Genomic DNA, 18,167 nt, shown 5'->3' with positions numbered 1-18,167 from the left:
CCACTGTCATTCTGCGACTACGCAGGGTATAGTTAAATCACTCCTTTCTCTTATTCAAGTGTTCAGTAAAAGCAACATAAGCCAGGGAAGCAACGGGTATGGCTTGGTCTCCCAAAATGACAGGAGAAATCCTAACTCCTTTAGTGACCATAGTGGTTTGGGGAGCAAAAATTCCCTTGTTCATTCCAGCAAGTAGACCTGAATTTCTAAATATTTTAGCCTCATGGACCTTTCCCAACCACCATGCATTAAAAATGTGATCTTCACAGTGATCAAGTAGGCCTCTCAGCACCTTGGAGAAATACCCTTTCCTCTTGATACAGTCTTTGGCCTCGTATGGCGGCGGTGGCTCAAAGAATAGGAACACAGACCCCATCTATAGCCCAATGCAGTTCAGGAGCCCCATCCATACAAAGCCACATGCATTGTGATGCTGATGACCTGGCACAACAGCGCTACCTTAACAGCATTAAACATCTCCTGACAACACCAAAGTGATTAGGCTGCTGACCAGTAGCAATCAGGCGTGGCACGCTTCCACATGGCGATGGAAACATGCATCCCCAAGCTGAGGAAAGCTCTCATGTTGGTATTCTGCCACTGCAGCTCTAGGATGAGCACCGCACAGATATATAGGAAAGCAGCATTCCACATCCGGAAGTTCGGTAGCCTCTTGGTCCTCCCAGTTCTGCATCACTATCCTTTCCCACCAGTCAGTGGTGCTCAACTGAATGAAACTGCTCCAGAAAAATGCCCTGAAAAGGTAACTGCTCCATTTTATGTCCACTTGTAGCCATACTGCTGTGGCATCCAAAGCTGTTCACAGATGCCCAGCCAAATCCATCTAACTGCACAACTGCCAATGCATGTGAATCATCCTATTCTTATTAATGACTGTTATGATTGCAGCAGTGTGCCCTCCATGTTGCCTGACAGCAGTTCAAAAGTGTTGCTGGCAAAATACAGATGAATTATGGGAAGGCAGGAGAGGAATCATGCATTTGGTTAGTTTGACCTCAAGTCCCAGAATTCCTGTAGGTTTCAGTAAGCATCCCACAATGCACTGAGAAAAATCCCAGAGCATACAGCTGAGCAGCAGAACACTGTACCATGGGATATCTGCCCAGACTGCTGTGCAGTTAATTCAAACAAACAGTGAAGCATGGATATGATCAATGAGGAAAGTACCTTAAGCCAGTATAACAAAGCAGTGTGGGCACACTTTATTTCAATACAATTAATGTGCTGCATTCAGAACTAACAAACTAAACCGATGTAAGGTACCCATGTAGACAAGCCCTGAAGGTAAGTTATCCTTAGAATTATTAACACCAAATGACTACACACATGGTCATATTGTTCAGGACTCAACAGCTATTTAATTAACAGCTTCTTTCTACTTATAAAAAGAAAAGGAGTACTTGTGGCACCTTAGAGACTAACCGATTTATTTGAGCATGAGCTTTCGTGAGCTACAGCTCACTTCATCGGATGCATACCGTGGAAACTGCAGTAGACATTATATACACACAGAGACCATGAAACAATACCCCCTCCCACCCCACTGTCCTGCTGGTAATAGCTTATCTAAAGTGACCACTCTCCCTACAATGTGCATGATAATCAAGGTGGGCCATTTCCAGCACAAATCCAGGTTTTCTCACCCCCCCACCCCCATACACACACAAACTCATTCTCCTGCTGGTAATAGCTTATCTAAAGTGATCATTAAGTTGGGCCATTTCCAGCACAAATCCAGGTTCTCTCACCCTCCGCTCTCCCTCCCCTCCCCCCCCACACAAACTCACTCTCCTGCTGGTAATAGCCCATCCAAAGTGACCACTCTCTTCACAATGTGTATGATAATCAAGGTGGGCCATTTCCTGCACAAATCCAGGTTCTCTCACCCCCTCACCCCCCTCCAAAAACCACACACACAAACTCAATCTCCTGCTGGTAATAGCTTATCCAAAGTGATCACTCTCCCTACAATGGCCCACCTTGATTATCATACACATTGTGAAGAGAGTGGTCACTTTGGATGGGCTATTACCAGCAGGAGAGTGAGTTTGGGGGGGGGGGGGCGCGGAGGGTGAGAAAACCTGGATTTGTGCTGGAAATGGCACAACTTGATGATCACTTTAGATAAGCTATTACCAGCAGGACAGTGGGGTGGGAGGGGGTATTGTTTCATGGTCTCTCTGTGTATATAATGTCTACTGCAGTTTCCACGGTATGCATCCGATGAAGTGAGCTGTAGCTCACGAAAGCTCATGCTCAAATAAATTGGTTAGTCTCTAAGGTGCCACAAGTACTCCTTTTCTTTTTGCAAAGACAGACTAACACGGCTGTTACTCTGAAACCTTTCTACTTGTGTAATTTAACTGAGAAGGTAGGTGAATGCTTTTTCTACAACCATCTATGCAGCATCAAACACAAGACGATGGTTTGTTTTTTAACTGTAGTTACTTCAGTCTAAACTGTGCTTTTCTATTTCTCAGGCAGATTAGAACTAAAGGAAAAAAAAGCAGTTATGTCACTATTGTTTTATTTAACCAACTCTTACTTTTATGGCCATTGCAGTATATTTAGTGACTTCAATAATGTCTTAAACCGATTTCTGATCATGCTTGTTGAAAGAAAAATAGGCAAGTTAAATTAATTGGTACGGAAATGAACAAATAATAGAAATGCTGTACAAAAGTAAGAAAGTGAAAAGTGGACAGCAGAGGTATGTTTCGCCTCCAAGTCTCATCAGCATCTGCTTCAATTATTTTGAAAGACAAAATACGAGGCAGGTCTGCATAACAAACTAAGGAAAAATAACGTTCATATTTTGCTTTGAAAATAATCTATTACCACTACAAAGTCTACTCACATTATATTCTAGAAACAAAAGAAACTTGTCTTAATACACTGCATATATCAACTGATAACTTCTCAACAAAATTCATTGTCTCGCAGCCTGATTCATTCTATGTCATGAAAGGCCTGATAGACTGTGGCTCTTGATTCAGCAGCAAGCTAACAACCTCCTTCAAAATTTGTTCTTATGTTGTATTAAGCTTTCCTGCTCAGATTTAAAGCCTAAAAAAAGAAAATCAAATCTTCAAGTTGTATAGCTTTTGTTTTAATTGTTAACATAAACAATTTTCCAGGCTAACCTCTGGAATGGTGTTTTCTTCCGAGAAGGACTCTCATGATTTATATCTTTTTTCATGCACGACCATGATGATAGGAATGCTAAAGTAAGTCACACTATCAGCAACAAACAATGGTCTCTCTCCTCAAATTAATCCAGTTTTATACACTATACTCCTAGAATAATTTAATCTAGTCTTTCTAAAAGTACATTAGTACTATTTTTGAGTTTCAAGTTAGGTTTTATTCTTGATACATTATACTTTCCAGTATGATTTTTAAGTGTTGGATAATTTGCAACCATTAAAATTTATAGTAATCTCAGGTGAGGGTAATACATTTCATGGTTCAGAATGTAAACCAATTATATGCAGAACTCAGGAAGGAACTGCTCCTCTCCTGCAGGTATAAAAACAAAGAAAATATATTATCTCACTTTTAGCCACAAGTCAATAGGCAAAAATAAGGCTAAGCAAATTGTAAAAGTTACATAACAGCTAAAAAATGTTGGCAGAGCATACTACCAGCAAACCTGTTTTCCCCCAACCTTCCTCTTAAAAATTACAGAATCCGAACTTTGCAGCGGGCCCAAGTTGCTAATCACAAGTCTTCAACTCCCTTTGGAAGTTGAGAAGGGAGAGGATAAGTGAAAGAAGAGTTCAGCAAGCAGGACCACACACTAATAGAGGCAAGGATTAGAGAAACAGAAGACAGAGAGCCTAGCATTCTACTTCTAGACATGCTTTTATAATAATGAAATACAGACCTTTAACAAGTTAGAAGCAGTTAATTCTTTCAATCCAATATTCCCACCTCCTACTAACTTTAAATATTTAACCTCCGTGCCGTAGTTTCCCCATCTGTATAACCCACCAATTTCATAGTTTTATTGGGAGGTTTAGTCACTGTTTGTAAAATGCTTTGAGACCATCAGGTGGAAAAAACTAGAGAAAAGCACACATTTCACAAGCTAACATTCCTAATATTTCACTTACACATAATAAACTGGGGTTCCCACAGATTACCGCAGTAGAAATAACTAGATTTTAATATTTTAAATTAGGGCTGTCAATTAATTGCAACTAACTCATGCAATTAACTAAAAAAAAATGAATTGCGATTAAAAAAATTAATTGCAATTAATCGCAGTTTTAATCACACTCTTAAATACCACCAATTGAATTAAATTAAATTAAATTTTTTGATGTTTTTCTACAATTTCATATAGTATTCTGTGTTGTGACTGAAATCAAAGTGTATCTTGTTTATTACAAATATTTCCACTGTAAAAATGATAAGAAATACTATTTTTCAGTTCACTTCATACAAGTCCTGTAGTGCAATCTGTCATGAAAGTGTAATTTTCAAATGTACATTTTTTTTGTTACATAACTGCACTCAAAAACAAAACAATGTAAAACTTCAACGCCTACAAGTCCACTCAGTGCTACTTCTTGTTCAGCCAATTGCTAAGACAAACAAGTCTGTTTACATTTACAGGAGATAATGCTGCCAACTTCTTATTTACAATTTCACCAGAAAGGGAGAACAGGCATTTGCATGGCAAGGTCTTTACATGCCAGATATGCTAGACATTCGTAGGCCTTCACACTTCGGCCACCATTCCAGAGGACGTTTCCATGTTGATGACACTTGTTAAAAAAATAATGCGTTAATTAAATTTGTGACTGAACTCTTTGGCGGAGAATTGTATGCCCCCTGTTCTATTTTACCTGCACTCTGTCACATATTTCATGTTCTAGCAGTCTCGGATCATGACCCAACACACGTTGTTCATTTTAAGTTGTTCACTGCAGATTTGACAAAATGCAAAGAAGGTACCAATGTGATATTTCTAACGATAGCTACAGCACTCAACCCAAGGTTTAAGAATCTGAAGTGCCTTCCAAAATCTGAGAGGGATGAGGTGTGGAGCATGCTTTCAGTAGTCTTAAAAGAGCAACACTCTGATGCAAAAACTACAGAACCCGAACCACCAAAAAAGAAAATGAACCTTCTGCTGTTGGCATCTGACTCAGATAATGAAAATGAACATGCGTCGGTCCACACTGCTTTGGATTGTTATTGAGTAGAACCGGTCATCAGCATGGACGCATGTCCCTTGGAATGATGGTTCAAGCATGAAGGATGTATGACTCTTTAGCGCATCTGGCACATAAATATCTTGCGATGCCGGCTACAACAGTGCTATGAGAACGCCTGTTCTCACTTTTAGGTGACATTGTAAACAAGAAGCAAACAGAATTATCTTCTGCAAATGTAAACAAACTTGTTTGTCTGAGCAATTGGCTGAACAAAAAAATCGGACTGAGTGGACTTGCAGGCTCTAAAATTTTAGATTTGTTTTATTTTTGAATGCAGATTTTTTTGTACATAATTCTACATTTGTAAATTAAACTTTCATGATAAAGAGATTGCTCCAGAGAACTTGTATTAAGTGAACTGAAAAACACTTTCTTTTGGTTTTATACAGTGCAAATACTTGTAATCAAAAATAAACAAAGTGAGCACTGTACACTTTGTGTTCTGTGTTGTAATTGAAATCAATATATTTGAAAATGTAGAAAACATCCAAAAATATTTAAATAAATGGTATTCTATTGTTGTTTAACAGCGCAATTAATCATGCGATTAATTTTTTTAATTGCTTGACAGCCCTATTTGAAATTAAGGTTAAACTGTGAATTTCCTGGGTTTGTAATGCTTAGGGGTGGGGGCGAGGGTGGATAATCACAACATTCCCTGTAATACAGGTTTACCCTAAATTACTGAGAAGTACAGTCAAACTTAACTCTGTCTCAGTATAGTTTGGTCTGGAAATAGAACACACACAGATTTCAGATGACAAAGTAAAGGAAGCATTTACCTGAATTGGAATCTGGAAAAGACAAATAGCAAATACTGGTTTTCTGGAAAGAAAAAACACAACAGAGTAGTTATATTATCTGAAACACACAATTTTAAAGTGACATACTGAACTATATATGTAATAGCTCTTACTCACCTCTTTATCTGTAAGTTTTGAATGCTGAGGATATATTACCTACCAAAAAAAAAGTTATTTTGTTTGAAAACAGAATGGATAACTTTAAACTGTAATAAGTTCATCTTTTAAATAGCTGCTATGATGCAGTACTCACTGACCTGTCCATGTCTATCCTAGTTTCAGTACACGGCAGTGAAATCACATTCCATAACACTATCCTTTTTCCATCTGCTAGAGTTTGACTTTCACACTCCTCAAAAATCAGTGCTCTTTCCTACTCAGATAGTCTTCATTATCACAGCTGCTAGTTATATCATAACTTGTCTTCTCAACGAGTCACCGTAAAAACCTTACTGGTGCAAAAAATGTAAGCTTACTGTCTCTCCCCCACACCTGGGGGGGAAAAAAAAGGTAGAAATTGACTGAATAAGGATGGTAACTAGTTAGAGTATGTTTGTTGAGAATCAGTGTTTCCTCCAGGCTACATCATCCCTTAACTAGAGTTAACATAATTGCTACTGCAGCCACTTGAGGTGATAAAAAACATTAAAATTGTGTGCAGGAAGCAACTGAAGAGAGACAAAATACAGAGTTGGCTTTTGAAATAAACGCACAGCTTACTCCTCATATGCCCTTTCACCAACATCCTGTCTATTGCTTCTTTGAAAACCACCTGGAGAAATAGGGCAGGTATGTTCCAAAGTTTAAAACACTTTGGATGGAATCATGGCCCCACTGAACTCAATGGAAAGACTCCCATAAATTTAATGGAGATCAAGATTTTACCCTTTAACTTTAAACTCGAATTGTATTTACAGAGATCATAGAATCACAGAATCATAGAATATCAGGGTTGGAAGGGACCCCTGAAGGTCATCTAGTCCAACCCCCTGCTCGAAGCAGGACCAATTCCCAGTTAAATCATCCCAACCAGGGCTTTGTCAAGCCTGACCTTAAAAACCTCTAAGGAAGGAGATTCTACCACCTCCCTAGGTAACGCATTCCAGTGTTTCACCACCCTCTTAGTGAAAAAGTTTTTCCTAATATCCAATCTAAACCTCCCCCACTGCAACTTGAGACCATTACTCCTCGTTCTGTCATCTGCTACCATTGAGAACAGTCTAGAGCCATCCTCTTTGGAACCCCCTTTCAGGTAGTTGAAAGCAGCTATCAAATCCCCCCTCATTCTTCTCTTCTGCAGGCTAAACAATCCCAGCTCCCTCAGCCTCTCCTCATAACTCATGTGTTCCAGTCCCCTAATCATTTTTGTTGCCCTTTGCTGGACTCTCTCCAATTTATCCACATCCTTCTTGAAGTGTGGGGCCCAAAACTGGACACAGTACTCCAGATGAGGCCTCACCAATGTTGAATAGAGGGGAACGATCACGTCCCTCGATCTGCTCGCTATGCCCCTACTTATACATCCCAAAATGCCATTGGCCTTCTTGGCAACAAGGGCACACTGCTGACTCATATCCAGCTTCTCGTCCACTGTCACCCCTAGGTCCTTTTCTGCAGAACTGCTGCCTAGCCATTCGGTCCCTAGTCTGTAGCTGTGCATTGGATTCTTCCATCCTAAGTGCAGGACCCTACACTTATCCTTATTGAACCTCATCAGATTTCTTTTGGCCCAATCCTCCACTTTGTCTAGGTCCTTCTGTATCCTATCCCTCCCCTCCAGCGTATCTACCACTCCTCCCAGTTTAGTATCATCCGCAAATTTGCTGAGAGTGCAATCCACACCATCCTCCAGATCATTTATGAAGATATTGAACAAAACCGGCCCCAGGACCGACCCTTGGGGCACTCCACTTGATACCGGCTGCCAACTAGACATGGAGCCATTGATCACTACCCGTTGAGCCCGACAATCTAGCCAGCTTTCTACCCACCTTATAGTGCATTCATCCAGCCCATACTTCCTTAATGAAGGAAGATGAGCCAAATGTTACAACAGCAAGAGGGCAAAATATTTTATATTTAGACAGATGAGTACACTGAAGATTTTTTCTTGAGGTAATTAGAAGTACCTTCAAAAACTGCTTTAAAAGAATGTTAAGTTTGCAAAGACTTCCCTTTCCTTCATGGGTCATATAGAGAACAGAATTGCTTGCACGGCCCTCATCATGCTCATTACGTTTACAGGCCTGTATTAAAATAATGACTGTAATCAAATTTCATTCTTCAGGGCTTCAGCCAGTTGCCTACAACAGTCAGGAAAGAATTTCCCCTGCGATGTACAGCCATTCCCATTTGTATTCCTCTGAAACATTATAAATCAGCACTCTGAGGTGGTTCCAAGAATCCTCTTCATAGATGTCTGGTTGGTGAGTCTTGCTCACATGCTCAGGGTCATACAGATAGTCAAATATAGGGTCAAGAAGGAGTTCTTCCCCAGGTCAGATTGGCAGGGATCTCACGGGTTTTTTGCCTTCCTCTGTAGCATGACACATGGTTCATATACTGGGAACATATCCTCAATATCTCACCTAATCAATTCCTGCTACTGTATGGGCCTCAGACTATATGGGCCTCAGACAAAGACCTTAGTCTTTCCTATTCTCTGCCCATTGGACACAGTTTAGTCTCCTGAGGACTGAAGTGCTTTGGTCTAACTAAAGACTTTGCTTTTAGGGTATCTGGGTGAAATTTAATTGCCTGTGATATACTGGAGGTCAGACTAAACGATAGGATGGTTCCTTCTGGCCTTAAGTTCTATGAAACTATGAGACAAGCTCTTAAAAATCAGGAAGTATCATAATCAAGGTCAACTTTAATTTTACAGTCCTTAAGTACATGATCGTGTACTAATTTTTCCACAAAGGAAGCTTGCCTCCATCCTAGGATGGCAGTATGAGACCTGGTTTAATAGTAAGGGTTATAAACTTCATATCATTAATACTAGTCAGTGATAAAAGCGAAGACATGAATTCTTCATCTCCTGACACCCAGCCCAGTGTACCCTCTTCTAGGCCAAAGGATATTTTGATGAGGGAGAGCAGCAAAAGCTGCTGCTACCATTTTGTCATATCTTACAGAGTTTGTGTGGCCATTTCAGAATGATGCAGGAGGCTCAGTGAGCTTGGAGGATGCGCAACGCAGATGGATGCATCAGTAAATAAAGGGACCAGTGCTGAACAAGCTCCACTGCACATATACAAATGGCAAATTTCTGAAGCTTGTAAAGTGACAAAATCTTAATGGATTTTCAGTGACATCAGAAGATACTTCTCCAACCTAAGATCAGCCTCCTGCCAAATTTCAAATTCCTAGCACCCCCTGGTTTGGAACAGCACTGTTTCAGATAAAACTACAAAACAACTTAACTTTGGCAAACCAATCCGTTTTTCCCTAACTTCGTTTTCAAAAACAGCTAAACTTGTATTGCACAATTTTTTTCCAAACATTTCTACAGAAGGCTCTAGAGAATAAGTATGAAAAAGTTCAACCAAGCAGTTAACCTTTCGGAAGACCTCAATTCAGTTGGAAACAGTGGCTATATAATGGGAGTAGTAAGCAACCTTAATATAATTGCTGCTACAAACTCCATCTTTAACAACTTAAGTCCTAAAAATCTGTTACTAAAAATCTGACAAAAACACACACACACACTATCTTCTCTTTCACACACAAGAGAATAACTTAATGCCCCACTGCAATCCAGTTTGTTTTTTTATTAAATTTTAGCACTCGAATAGTTTAGGATAGGAAGTTTATGCTGTCTCCAACTGAAAATTCAGGGGAAATATAAGTAGGATTAATGTAATTACCAACAGTGAAATATGGCCAGGATACAGGAATTTCATTCTACCTATGCAAAAAGTGCCAAATTAATCACAAAGAGACTGCACCTCATTTCTCTCAGAAGGAAAACTGCCATATACCAAGTCACCAACACCACCTGTAGCAGTAGAAGCCTGGGTTTTCATTGGTCTCCCTTTCTATTACTAAATGAGCCTCATCCTTTTCAGATCCCAAACAGGGCACATCACAGACAGAAGTAGCATGGATGTTAGCAGCACAGAAATTAGGCCTTATCTACAGAGAAAATGCACCAGTTTAAACTAATATTTAAAATATCAGTTTAGTTAAACTGGTGCAACACTTAATACAGACACATTCTTATTTAGATCAGTTTACATCTGACTATAGGCAGCACAGGTAGCAACATCTCTAGTTAAGGCTGCCTGAAACTTTCCATTATAAGATTGTTTGTTGGGGGTCAGTTGCCTATACCTTTACCAAACTGTTTGGTTGGAAATTCTCCATGCTTGGTGCCTGCCTCAGACTGATTTTGGAGGGACGTGTTCAGCTAAAACAATTCAGACATTTCTCAGAATGAGACATGAGTAAAACATGTTGTTTTTTCCATATTAAATTTTTTTTTTACCACTATTATGTTGAGAAGCTTTGGTGCCTCCATGCTTTAGAAAAAATACTTGAAATCTGTCAGGAGGTGGGGGGCGGGGGGGTCACCAAGGTGTCAGGGATGTGCCTTTTGGGGCCACCATGAAAGTCAGCCAAAATTTGGCCACATTATAATCCTCTGAAAAATCTGTTTGCATATGCTCTTAGGCAGCTTAATTCTCTGAAGATTCCATCTGTACTGAGCATGCTCCAGTACTTCACACCTAACAGATGTCAACTTGACTGTGCATGCACTATCCCAACAGAGCAACTAAGCATGGTCCATTCCAGGACTGCAGGGAAGAAGGGAACACTTTCCCTGCATTTGACCCTCCTGGTGACTTGTGCAGTGCCAAGTACCAGAACTGGGGACAAATGTTCCCAATTCTCCCATTGTTCATGCCCAGGCAGCGAGGAGGAGGAGGAAACTCCCTGATTTGAAGGCAGAGGCGTGAGAAATTGGTGGGGGGAGGAATGCAACGAGGGGACAAAGGGGCAGGATCAGAGGGGAACAGAACCGAGGGGACGACAGGGTAAAGGAGCCAGGGACAGTCAAAGAACTGGGAGGGAGGAGACAAAGACAAGAACAGGGGACACAGGCAGAAGCACAGAAAGGGGCTGAGGACAGGGGAATAGCAGCAGTGGAGGAGAGAGGCTGGAGATGACAGGGACAAAAAGGTCTATAACCACTATAGATCATTGTGGAAAGTTTTGGTTTACATTACTTGCCTCATATCACATAGGAACTGTGGCAGAGGCAGGGATAGAATCTAATTTGCTATAATGGCATTCAAATGCCTTAACCATGAACACCAGAGTTTCAGTAAACCAGCGTTAAGAAAACCCCATTTAATGGTGAGAGCCTAAGCCACGATTCATAAATAAAGGCAATGCAAAGTGATTTGAAAATAGTGGGCATTGGAGACAACCAAATTTTACAAGCTATTTGAAAAGAAAAAATCTATCTATAAGACAGCCTTCCTGAATACTTCGCAGACTTGCAGTTTTCTAGACACGCAAGGTACTGTATTGCTCCCTCTTTCCTTTGAAAGGGTTTCAAGACAGAAGACCAGATGTGTGTTCATTAATTCCAGTTAAGAGAAAAAAAAGTGTTCACTTTGTAACTTCCATACCTTTTGGTATCTCATATGGTTGAGAAAGTTACCTGTACTTTGTTACTCAAGGTGAAAATCTTGCTGCTGATTAAAGACAGTTTAAATGATAGAGAAGTCTTAGACCCTAAGCCTGCAAATACTTAATTTTAAAAAGAGATTCCCACAGAAAAGTATGGGATTGCTTCTGTGGCAAAAGTTAAGCATGTGGATAAGCACTTGCCCAATATGGGCCACTGTGAGCTCTCCTCACTGCTGAGAAAAGCTAAAAGGGCAGTAAGAAAAGGAGTACTAGTGGCACCTATGCCCTGGTCTACACTAGGACTTTAGGTCGAATTTAGCAGCGTTAAATCGATTTAAACCTGCACCCGTCCACACAGTGAAGCCCTTTAATTCGACTTAAAGGGCTCTTAAAATCGATTTCCTTACTCCACCCCTGACAAGTGGATTAGCGCTTAAATCGACGTTCCCAGCTCGAATTTGGGGTACTGTGGACACAATTCGATGGTATTGGCCTCCGGGAGCTATCCCAGAGTGCTCCATTCTGACCGCTCTGGACAGCACTCTCAACTCAGATGCACTGGCCAGGTAGACAGGAAAAGAACCGCGAACTTTTGAATCTCATTTCCTGTTTGGCCAGCGTGGCAAGCTGCAGGTGACCATGCAGAGCTCATCAGCACAGGTGACCATGATGGAGTCCCAGAATCGCAAAAGAGCTCCAGCATGGACCGAACGGGAGGTACGGGATCTGATCGCTGTTTGGGGAGAGGAATCCGTGCTATCAGAACTCCGTTCCAGTTTTCGAAATGCCAAAACCTTTGTGAAAATCTCCCAGGGCATGAAGGACAGAGGCCATAACAGGGACCCGAAGCAGTGCCGCGTGAAACTGAAGGAGCTGAGGCAAGCCTACCAGAAAACCAGAGAGGCGAACAGCCGCTCTGGGTCAGAGCCCCAAACATGCCGCTTCTATGATGAGCTGCATGCCATTTTAGGGGGTTCAGCCACCACTACCCCAGCCGTGTTGTTTGACTCCTTCAATGGAGATGGAGGCAATACGGAAGCAGGTTTTGGGGACGAAGAAGATGAGGAGGAGGAGGAGGTTGTAGATGGCTCACAGCAAGCAAGCAGAGAAACCGGTTTTCCCGACAGCCAGGAACTGTTTCTCACCCTAGACCTGGAGCCAGTACCCCCCGAACCCACCCAAGGCTGCCTCCTGGACCCAGCAGGCGGAGAAGGGACCTCTGGTGAGTGTACCTTTTAAAATGCTATACATGGTTTAAAAGCAAGCATGTGAAAGGATTACTTTGCCCTGGCATTTGCGGTTCTCCTAGATGTAGTCCTAAAGCCTTTGCAAAAGGTTTCTGGGGAGGGCAGCCTTATTTCGTCCTTCATGGTAGGACACTTATCACTCCAGGCCAGTAACACATACTCGGGAATCACTGTAGAACAAAGCATTGCAGTGTATGTTTGCTGGCATTCAACCAAAATCCGTTCTTTCTCTCTCTGTGTTATCCTCAGGAGAGTGAGATATCATTCATGGTCACCTGGTTGAAATAGGGTGCTTTTCTTCAGGGACACATTCCTGCTGGGCTGGTTGCCTGTGGCTGAACAGAAATGTTCCCCGCTGTTAGCCACGGGGACGGGGGAGGGTTGAGGGGGTAGTCACGCGGTGGGAGGAGGCAAAATGCGACCTTGTAACGAAAGCACATGTGCTATGTATGTAATGTTAACAGCAAGGTTTACCCTGAAAGAGTGTAGCCACTGTTTTATAAAATGTGTGTTTTTAAATACCGCTGTCCCTTTTTTTTTCTCCACCAGCTGGATGTGTTTCAATGATCACAGGATCTTCTCCTTCCCAGAGGCTAGTGAAGCTTAGAAAGAAAAAAAAACGCACTCGAGATGAAATGTTCTCCGAACTAATGCTGTCCTCCCACACTGACAGAGCACAGACGAATGCGTGGAGGCAAATAATGTCAGAGTGCAGGAAAGCACAAAATGACCGGGAGGAGAGGTGGAAAGCTGAAGAGAGTAAGTGGCGGGCAGAAGACAGGGCTGAAGCTCAAATGTCGCGGCAGCGTGATGAGAGAAGGCAGGATTCAATGCTGAGGCTGCTGCAGGACCAAACCAGAATGCTCCAGTGTATGGTTGAGCTGCAGCAAAGGCAGCTGGAGCACAGACTGCCACTGCTGCCCCTCTGTAACCAACCGCCCTCCTCCCCAAGTCCCATAGCCTCCACACCCAGACGCCCAAGAACGCGGTGGGGGGGCCTCCGGCCAACCAGCGACTCCACAACAGAGGATTGCCCAAAAAAAAGAAGGCTGTCATTCAATAAATTTTAAAGTTGTAAACTTTTAAAGTGCTGTGCTTAATGTGCTGTGTGGCATTTTCCTTCCCTCCTCCACCACCCCTCCTGGGATACCTTGGTAGTCATCCCCCTATTTGTGTGATGAATGAATAACGAATGCATGACTGTGAAGCAGCAATGACTTTATTGCCTCTGCAAGCGGTGATTAAAGGGAGGAGGGGAGGGTGGTTAGCTTACAGGGAAGTAGAGTGAACCAAGGGGCGGGGGGTTTCATCAGGGAGAAACAAACAGAACTTTCACACTGTAGCCTGGCCAGTCATGAAACTGGTTTTCAAAGCTTCTCTGATGCGTGCCGCGCCCTCCTGAGCTCTTCTAACCGCCCTGGTGTCTGGCTGCGCGTAACCAGCAGCCAGGCGATTTGCCTCAATCTCCCACCCCGCCATAAACGTCTCCCCCTTACTCTCACAGATATTGTGGAGCACACAGCAAGCAGTAATAACAGTGGGAATATTGGTTTCGCTGAGGTCTAAGCGAGTCAGTAAACTGCGCCAGCGCGCCTTTAAACGTCCAAATGCACATTCTACCACCATTCTGCACTTGCTCAGCTTGTAGTTGAACAGCTCCTGACCACTGTCCAGGCTCCCTGTGTACGGCTTCATGAGCCATGGCATTAAGGGGTAGGCTGGGTCCCCAAGGATACATATAGGCATTTCAACATCCCCAACAGTTATTTTCTGGTCTGGGAAGAAAGTCCCTTCCTGCAGCTTTTGAAACAGACCAGAGTTCCTGAAGATGCGAGCATCATGCACCTTTCCCGGCCATCCCACGTTGATGTTGGTGAAACGTCCCTTGTGATCCACCAGAGCTTGCAGCACTATCGAAAAGTACCCCTTGCGGTTTATGTACTCGCCGGCTTGGTGCTCTGGTGCCAAGATAGGGATATGGGTTCCGTCTATAGCCCCACCACAGTTAGGGAATCCCATTGCAGCAAAGCCATCCACTATGACCTGCACATTTCCCAGGGTCACTACCCTTGATATCAGCAGATCTTTGATTGCGTGAGCTACTTGCATCACAGCAGCCCCCACAGTAGATTTGCCCACTCCAAATTGATTCCCAACTGACCGGTAGCTGTCTGGCGTTGCAAGCTTCCACAGGGCTATCGCCACTCGCTTCTCAACTGTGAGGGCTGCTCTCATCCTGGTATTCATGCGCTTCAGGGCAGGGGAAAGCAAGTCACAAAGTTCCATGAAAGTGCCCTTACGCATGCGAAAGTTTCGCAGCCACTGGGAATCGTCCCAGACCTGCAACACTATGCGGTCCCACCAGTCTGTGCTTGTTTCCCGAGCCCAGAATCGGCGTTCCACAGCATGAACCTGCCCCATTAGCACCATGATGCATGCATTGGCAGGGCCCATGCTTTCAGAGAAATCTGTGTCCATGTCCTGATCACTCACGGGACCGCGCTGACGTCGCCTCCTCGCCCGGTATCGCGTTGCCATGTTCTGGTGCTGCATATATTGCTGGATAATGCGTGTGGTGTTTAATGTGCTCCTAATTGCCAAAATGAGCTCAGCGGCCTCCATGCTTGCCTTGGTATGGCGTCCGCACAGAAAGAAGGCGCGGAACGATTGTCTGCCGTTGCTCTGATGGAGGGAGGGGTGACTGACGACATGGCTTACAGGGTTGGCTTCAGGGAGCTAAAATCAACAAAGGGTGTGCCTGTACATCAAGGAGTATTTCAGGCAGGACTGCACGGAGGGTTCCAATAAGAAATGGTGCACCAAAGTTATCGTTCTTATTGGAACAAGGAGGTTAGCCTGGCCTCTGATTGATACATGGCTAGATTAACCTCGCTGCGCCTTCTCTGTGACTGACTGCAGTGTGATCTAGACAGGGGAGGAGGAAAATGAGTCCAAAACAAATCTGGTCTATGTCTTGTTCTGACCCACTCCATCGATCCTTTACATCTTTGGCTGGCAGCAGACAAAAAAGGCGCGAAATGATTGTCTGCCCTTGCTTTCACGGGGGGAGGGAGGGTGGGAACGGGGTCCTGACGACATGTACCCAGAACCACCTGCGACAATGTTTTTTGCCGCATCAGGCATTGGGATATCAACCCAGAATTCCAATGGGCAGCGGAGACTGCGGGAACTGTGGGATAGCTACCCACAGTGCAACACTCCAGAAGTCGACGCTTGCCTCGGTACTGTGGAAGCGCTCCGCCGAGTTAATGCATTTTAGAGCATTTTCTGTGGGGACACACACACTCGAATATATAAAACCGATTTCAAAAAAACCGACTTCTATAAATTCGACCTAATTTCATAGTGTAGACATACCCTTAGAGACTAACCAATTTATTTGAGCATAAGCTTTCGTGTAGCTCACGAAAGCCTATGCTCAAATAAATTGGTCAGTCTCTAAGGTGCCACTAGTACTCCTTTTCTTTTTGCGAATACAGACTAACATGGCTGCTACTCTGAAACCTGTAAAAGGGCAGTGTTTACTTAAGTCATGTGTTGCAAACAAATTAATTTCTTTGTTGTTAGTAATACATTATAACATTAACCGAATCAAATTTTTAACTCTAATTTACTTATCACTATTCTATTTACTTTTCTCTTGGATATAACAAAGAAACGCCATTAAGTCTGTTTCAACTTTGTTAAGAGCTGCAATGTCTGGGTTTCAGAAACTTAAGAATATATACTTACTAGTGATCTGGAGAAGATTGAGAAGATGATCTACACTCAGACTGCTACAATACAACTTTTAAACCTTTATTTAACACCTGGATACTATGAAAATGATACTATTAGAGAAATGTGAAAAACACACTCATTTTGGATCAAGATGACAACAGTTCAGAAAAATGCACTGAGAGGTGATGGGAGTAGGCTAAACAATTATTTGAAGTTAATTAATTCAATTACTTTTCTTGGTGTTTGCCTGCTTTTTATTTTCAAATGTAGAGGAACCCAGTCAATTTAAAATCTAGTTGTTTTAAGACCATGTGTCGGAAGTAGTTCAAGATACTGCCCTTACCTCTGAGTCAAGTCTTCTGATTTCGTGCAATCAAATCTCTCTCCCTTTATTTTTTTTTTTTTTTTAATTTTCTCTGTTGCTGTGTAACACAAACAATAGGGGAAGTGCCTCACTCCGGGAACGCGATAGTGAAACTGACTCTACACAAAGTGCTGTCAAAAGCCCAAGCTAAAAACACCTCAGAGCACGGGCCCAAACGCCCCCCGCCAGTGCCGCCGACCTGCAGGGTCACGCCGGACGGAGCCGGGCAGGTGCGGCGCCTTCGTGCAGAGCGAGGGAGAGAGGAAGAGAGTCAGTCTCGGGCGGATGGCGGCCCCCCGGCTCGGACCATTCCCCTCCTCAATGCTAAGGGTCGGGCGAGCTTGGGCGCAGCGCGGCAGAGTCTCCCGGCGGCAAAGGAGCCAGGGTGGGATACCGCCCCCTTCCCCCCGCGACGGACGGTCAGGGCCTCTTCCCGCCCGTGTCGCTCACCTCCACGGCCTGGCCCAGCTCCAAGTCGAAACCCACCACGCACACGCAGTGCAGCCAGGCCGAGAAACGGTCCCAGGGCAGCAGCGACAGGCACCGGCCCAGCGCAGCCTCCTCCGCCTCACAGGGGCTCCGCGAGGCCGCGCTGAGGGCGCCGCTCTGGCTCTGCTCCCGCACGGCCATGGCACTAGCGCGGCTCGGCCGCGGCAGGAGCAGCCGAGCCGGCTCCAGCCCGCAAACCGACGGGGAGAGGGCGGCAGGGTAGAAAGAGAATCACGTGACACGCTGCGCGCTTCGTCTTGTTCGGGGATGGGAGCGTCCAAACTACTTCGGGGGGGAGCGGGAGAGTCTAAAGCGTCCCCAAGCCAGCGAGGAGGCGAAAGCGAAAGAAGCCGCCCGCCGCAGCGGGAGAGTTGCCGCAGCTCTTCCCGTTGTATGAGGCGAGAGGGTCCGTCCAGCCACTGGGGCTGGAGCTTCAGGGCAGGCCCTGAACTTCGACCACTGTCGCCCTACAGAGGTGGGGAGACCTGCCTGACCCCGTCCCTCTTTAACAGTCGTGATCCCACCTTTGGCCCTTTCATGGTACCTGACCCCTGGCCTCACAATTGTCACGGGGCCAGTTCCTCTGTCTTGCTGGTTGCCACAGCCCACGCTGTGCCCTCTTGCTTGTTGGCTGACA

General features: G+C 44.0%; 1 protein-coding gene across 5 annotated transcripts in view; it reads right to left on the bottom strand.

The window, feature by feature from the left end:
* The window catches only part of DENND6A (DENN domain containing 6A), a 50,356-nt gene extending 32,490 nt beyond the window's left edge, over positions 1-17,866 (bottom strand). The window contains exons 1-3 of one of the 5 annotated variants that reach the window (XR_014712427.1): positions 17,492-17,866; positions 6,167-6,205; positions 6,029-6,071 (exon numbers count right to left, since the gene is read on the bottom strand). Coding sequence is in view for 4 of the 5 variants with exons in the window: in XM_084634227.1 (XP_084490353.1) it covers positions 6,029-6,071; positions 6,167-6,205; positions 17,492-17,671 (262 nt within the window). In the remaining variant the exon portion in view is untranslated. The remainder of the gene's footprint in view (positions 1-6,028; positions 6,072-6,166; positions 6,206-17,491) is intronic. The other 4 variants (XM_084634227.1, XM_084634226.1, XM_084634225.1 and 1 more) reach the window with 4 other exon arrangements.
* Positions 17,867-18,167: the final 301 nt, after the last annotated feature.

The sequence above is a fragment of the Lepidochelys olivacea genome, assembly GCF_965140295.1.
Source record: "Lepidochelys olivacea isolate rLepOli2 genome assembly, chromosome: 7".
Classification (NCBI taxonomy): domain Eukaryota; kingdom Metazoa; phylum Chordata; order Testudines; family Cheloniidae; genus Lepidochelys; species Lepidochelys olivacea.
The sequence above is the reverse complement of the archived record's forward strand: the minus strand, read 5'-3'. Positions and strand labels throughout refer to the sequence as shown.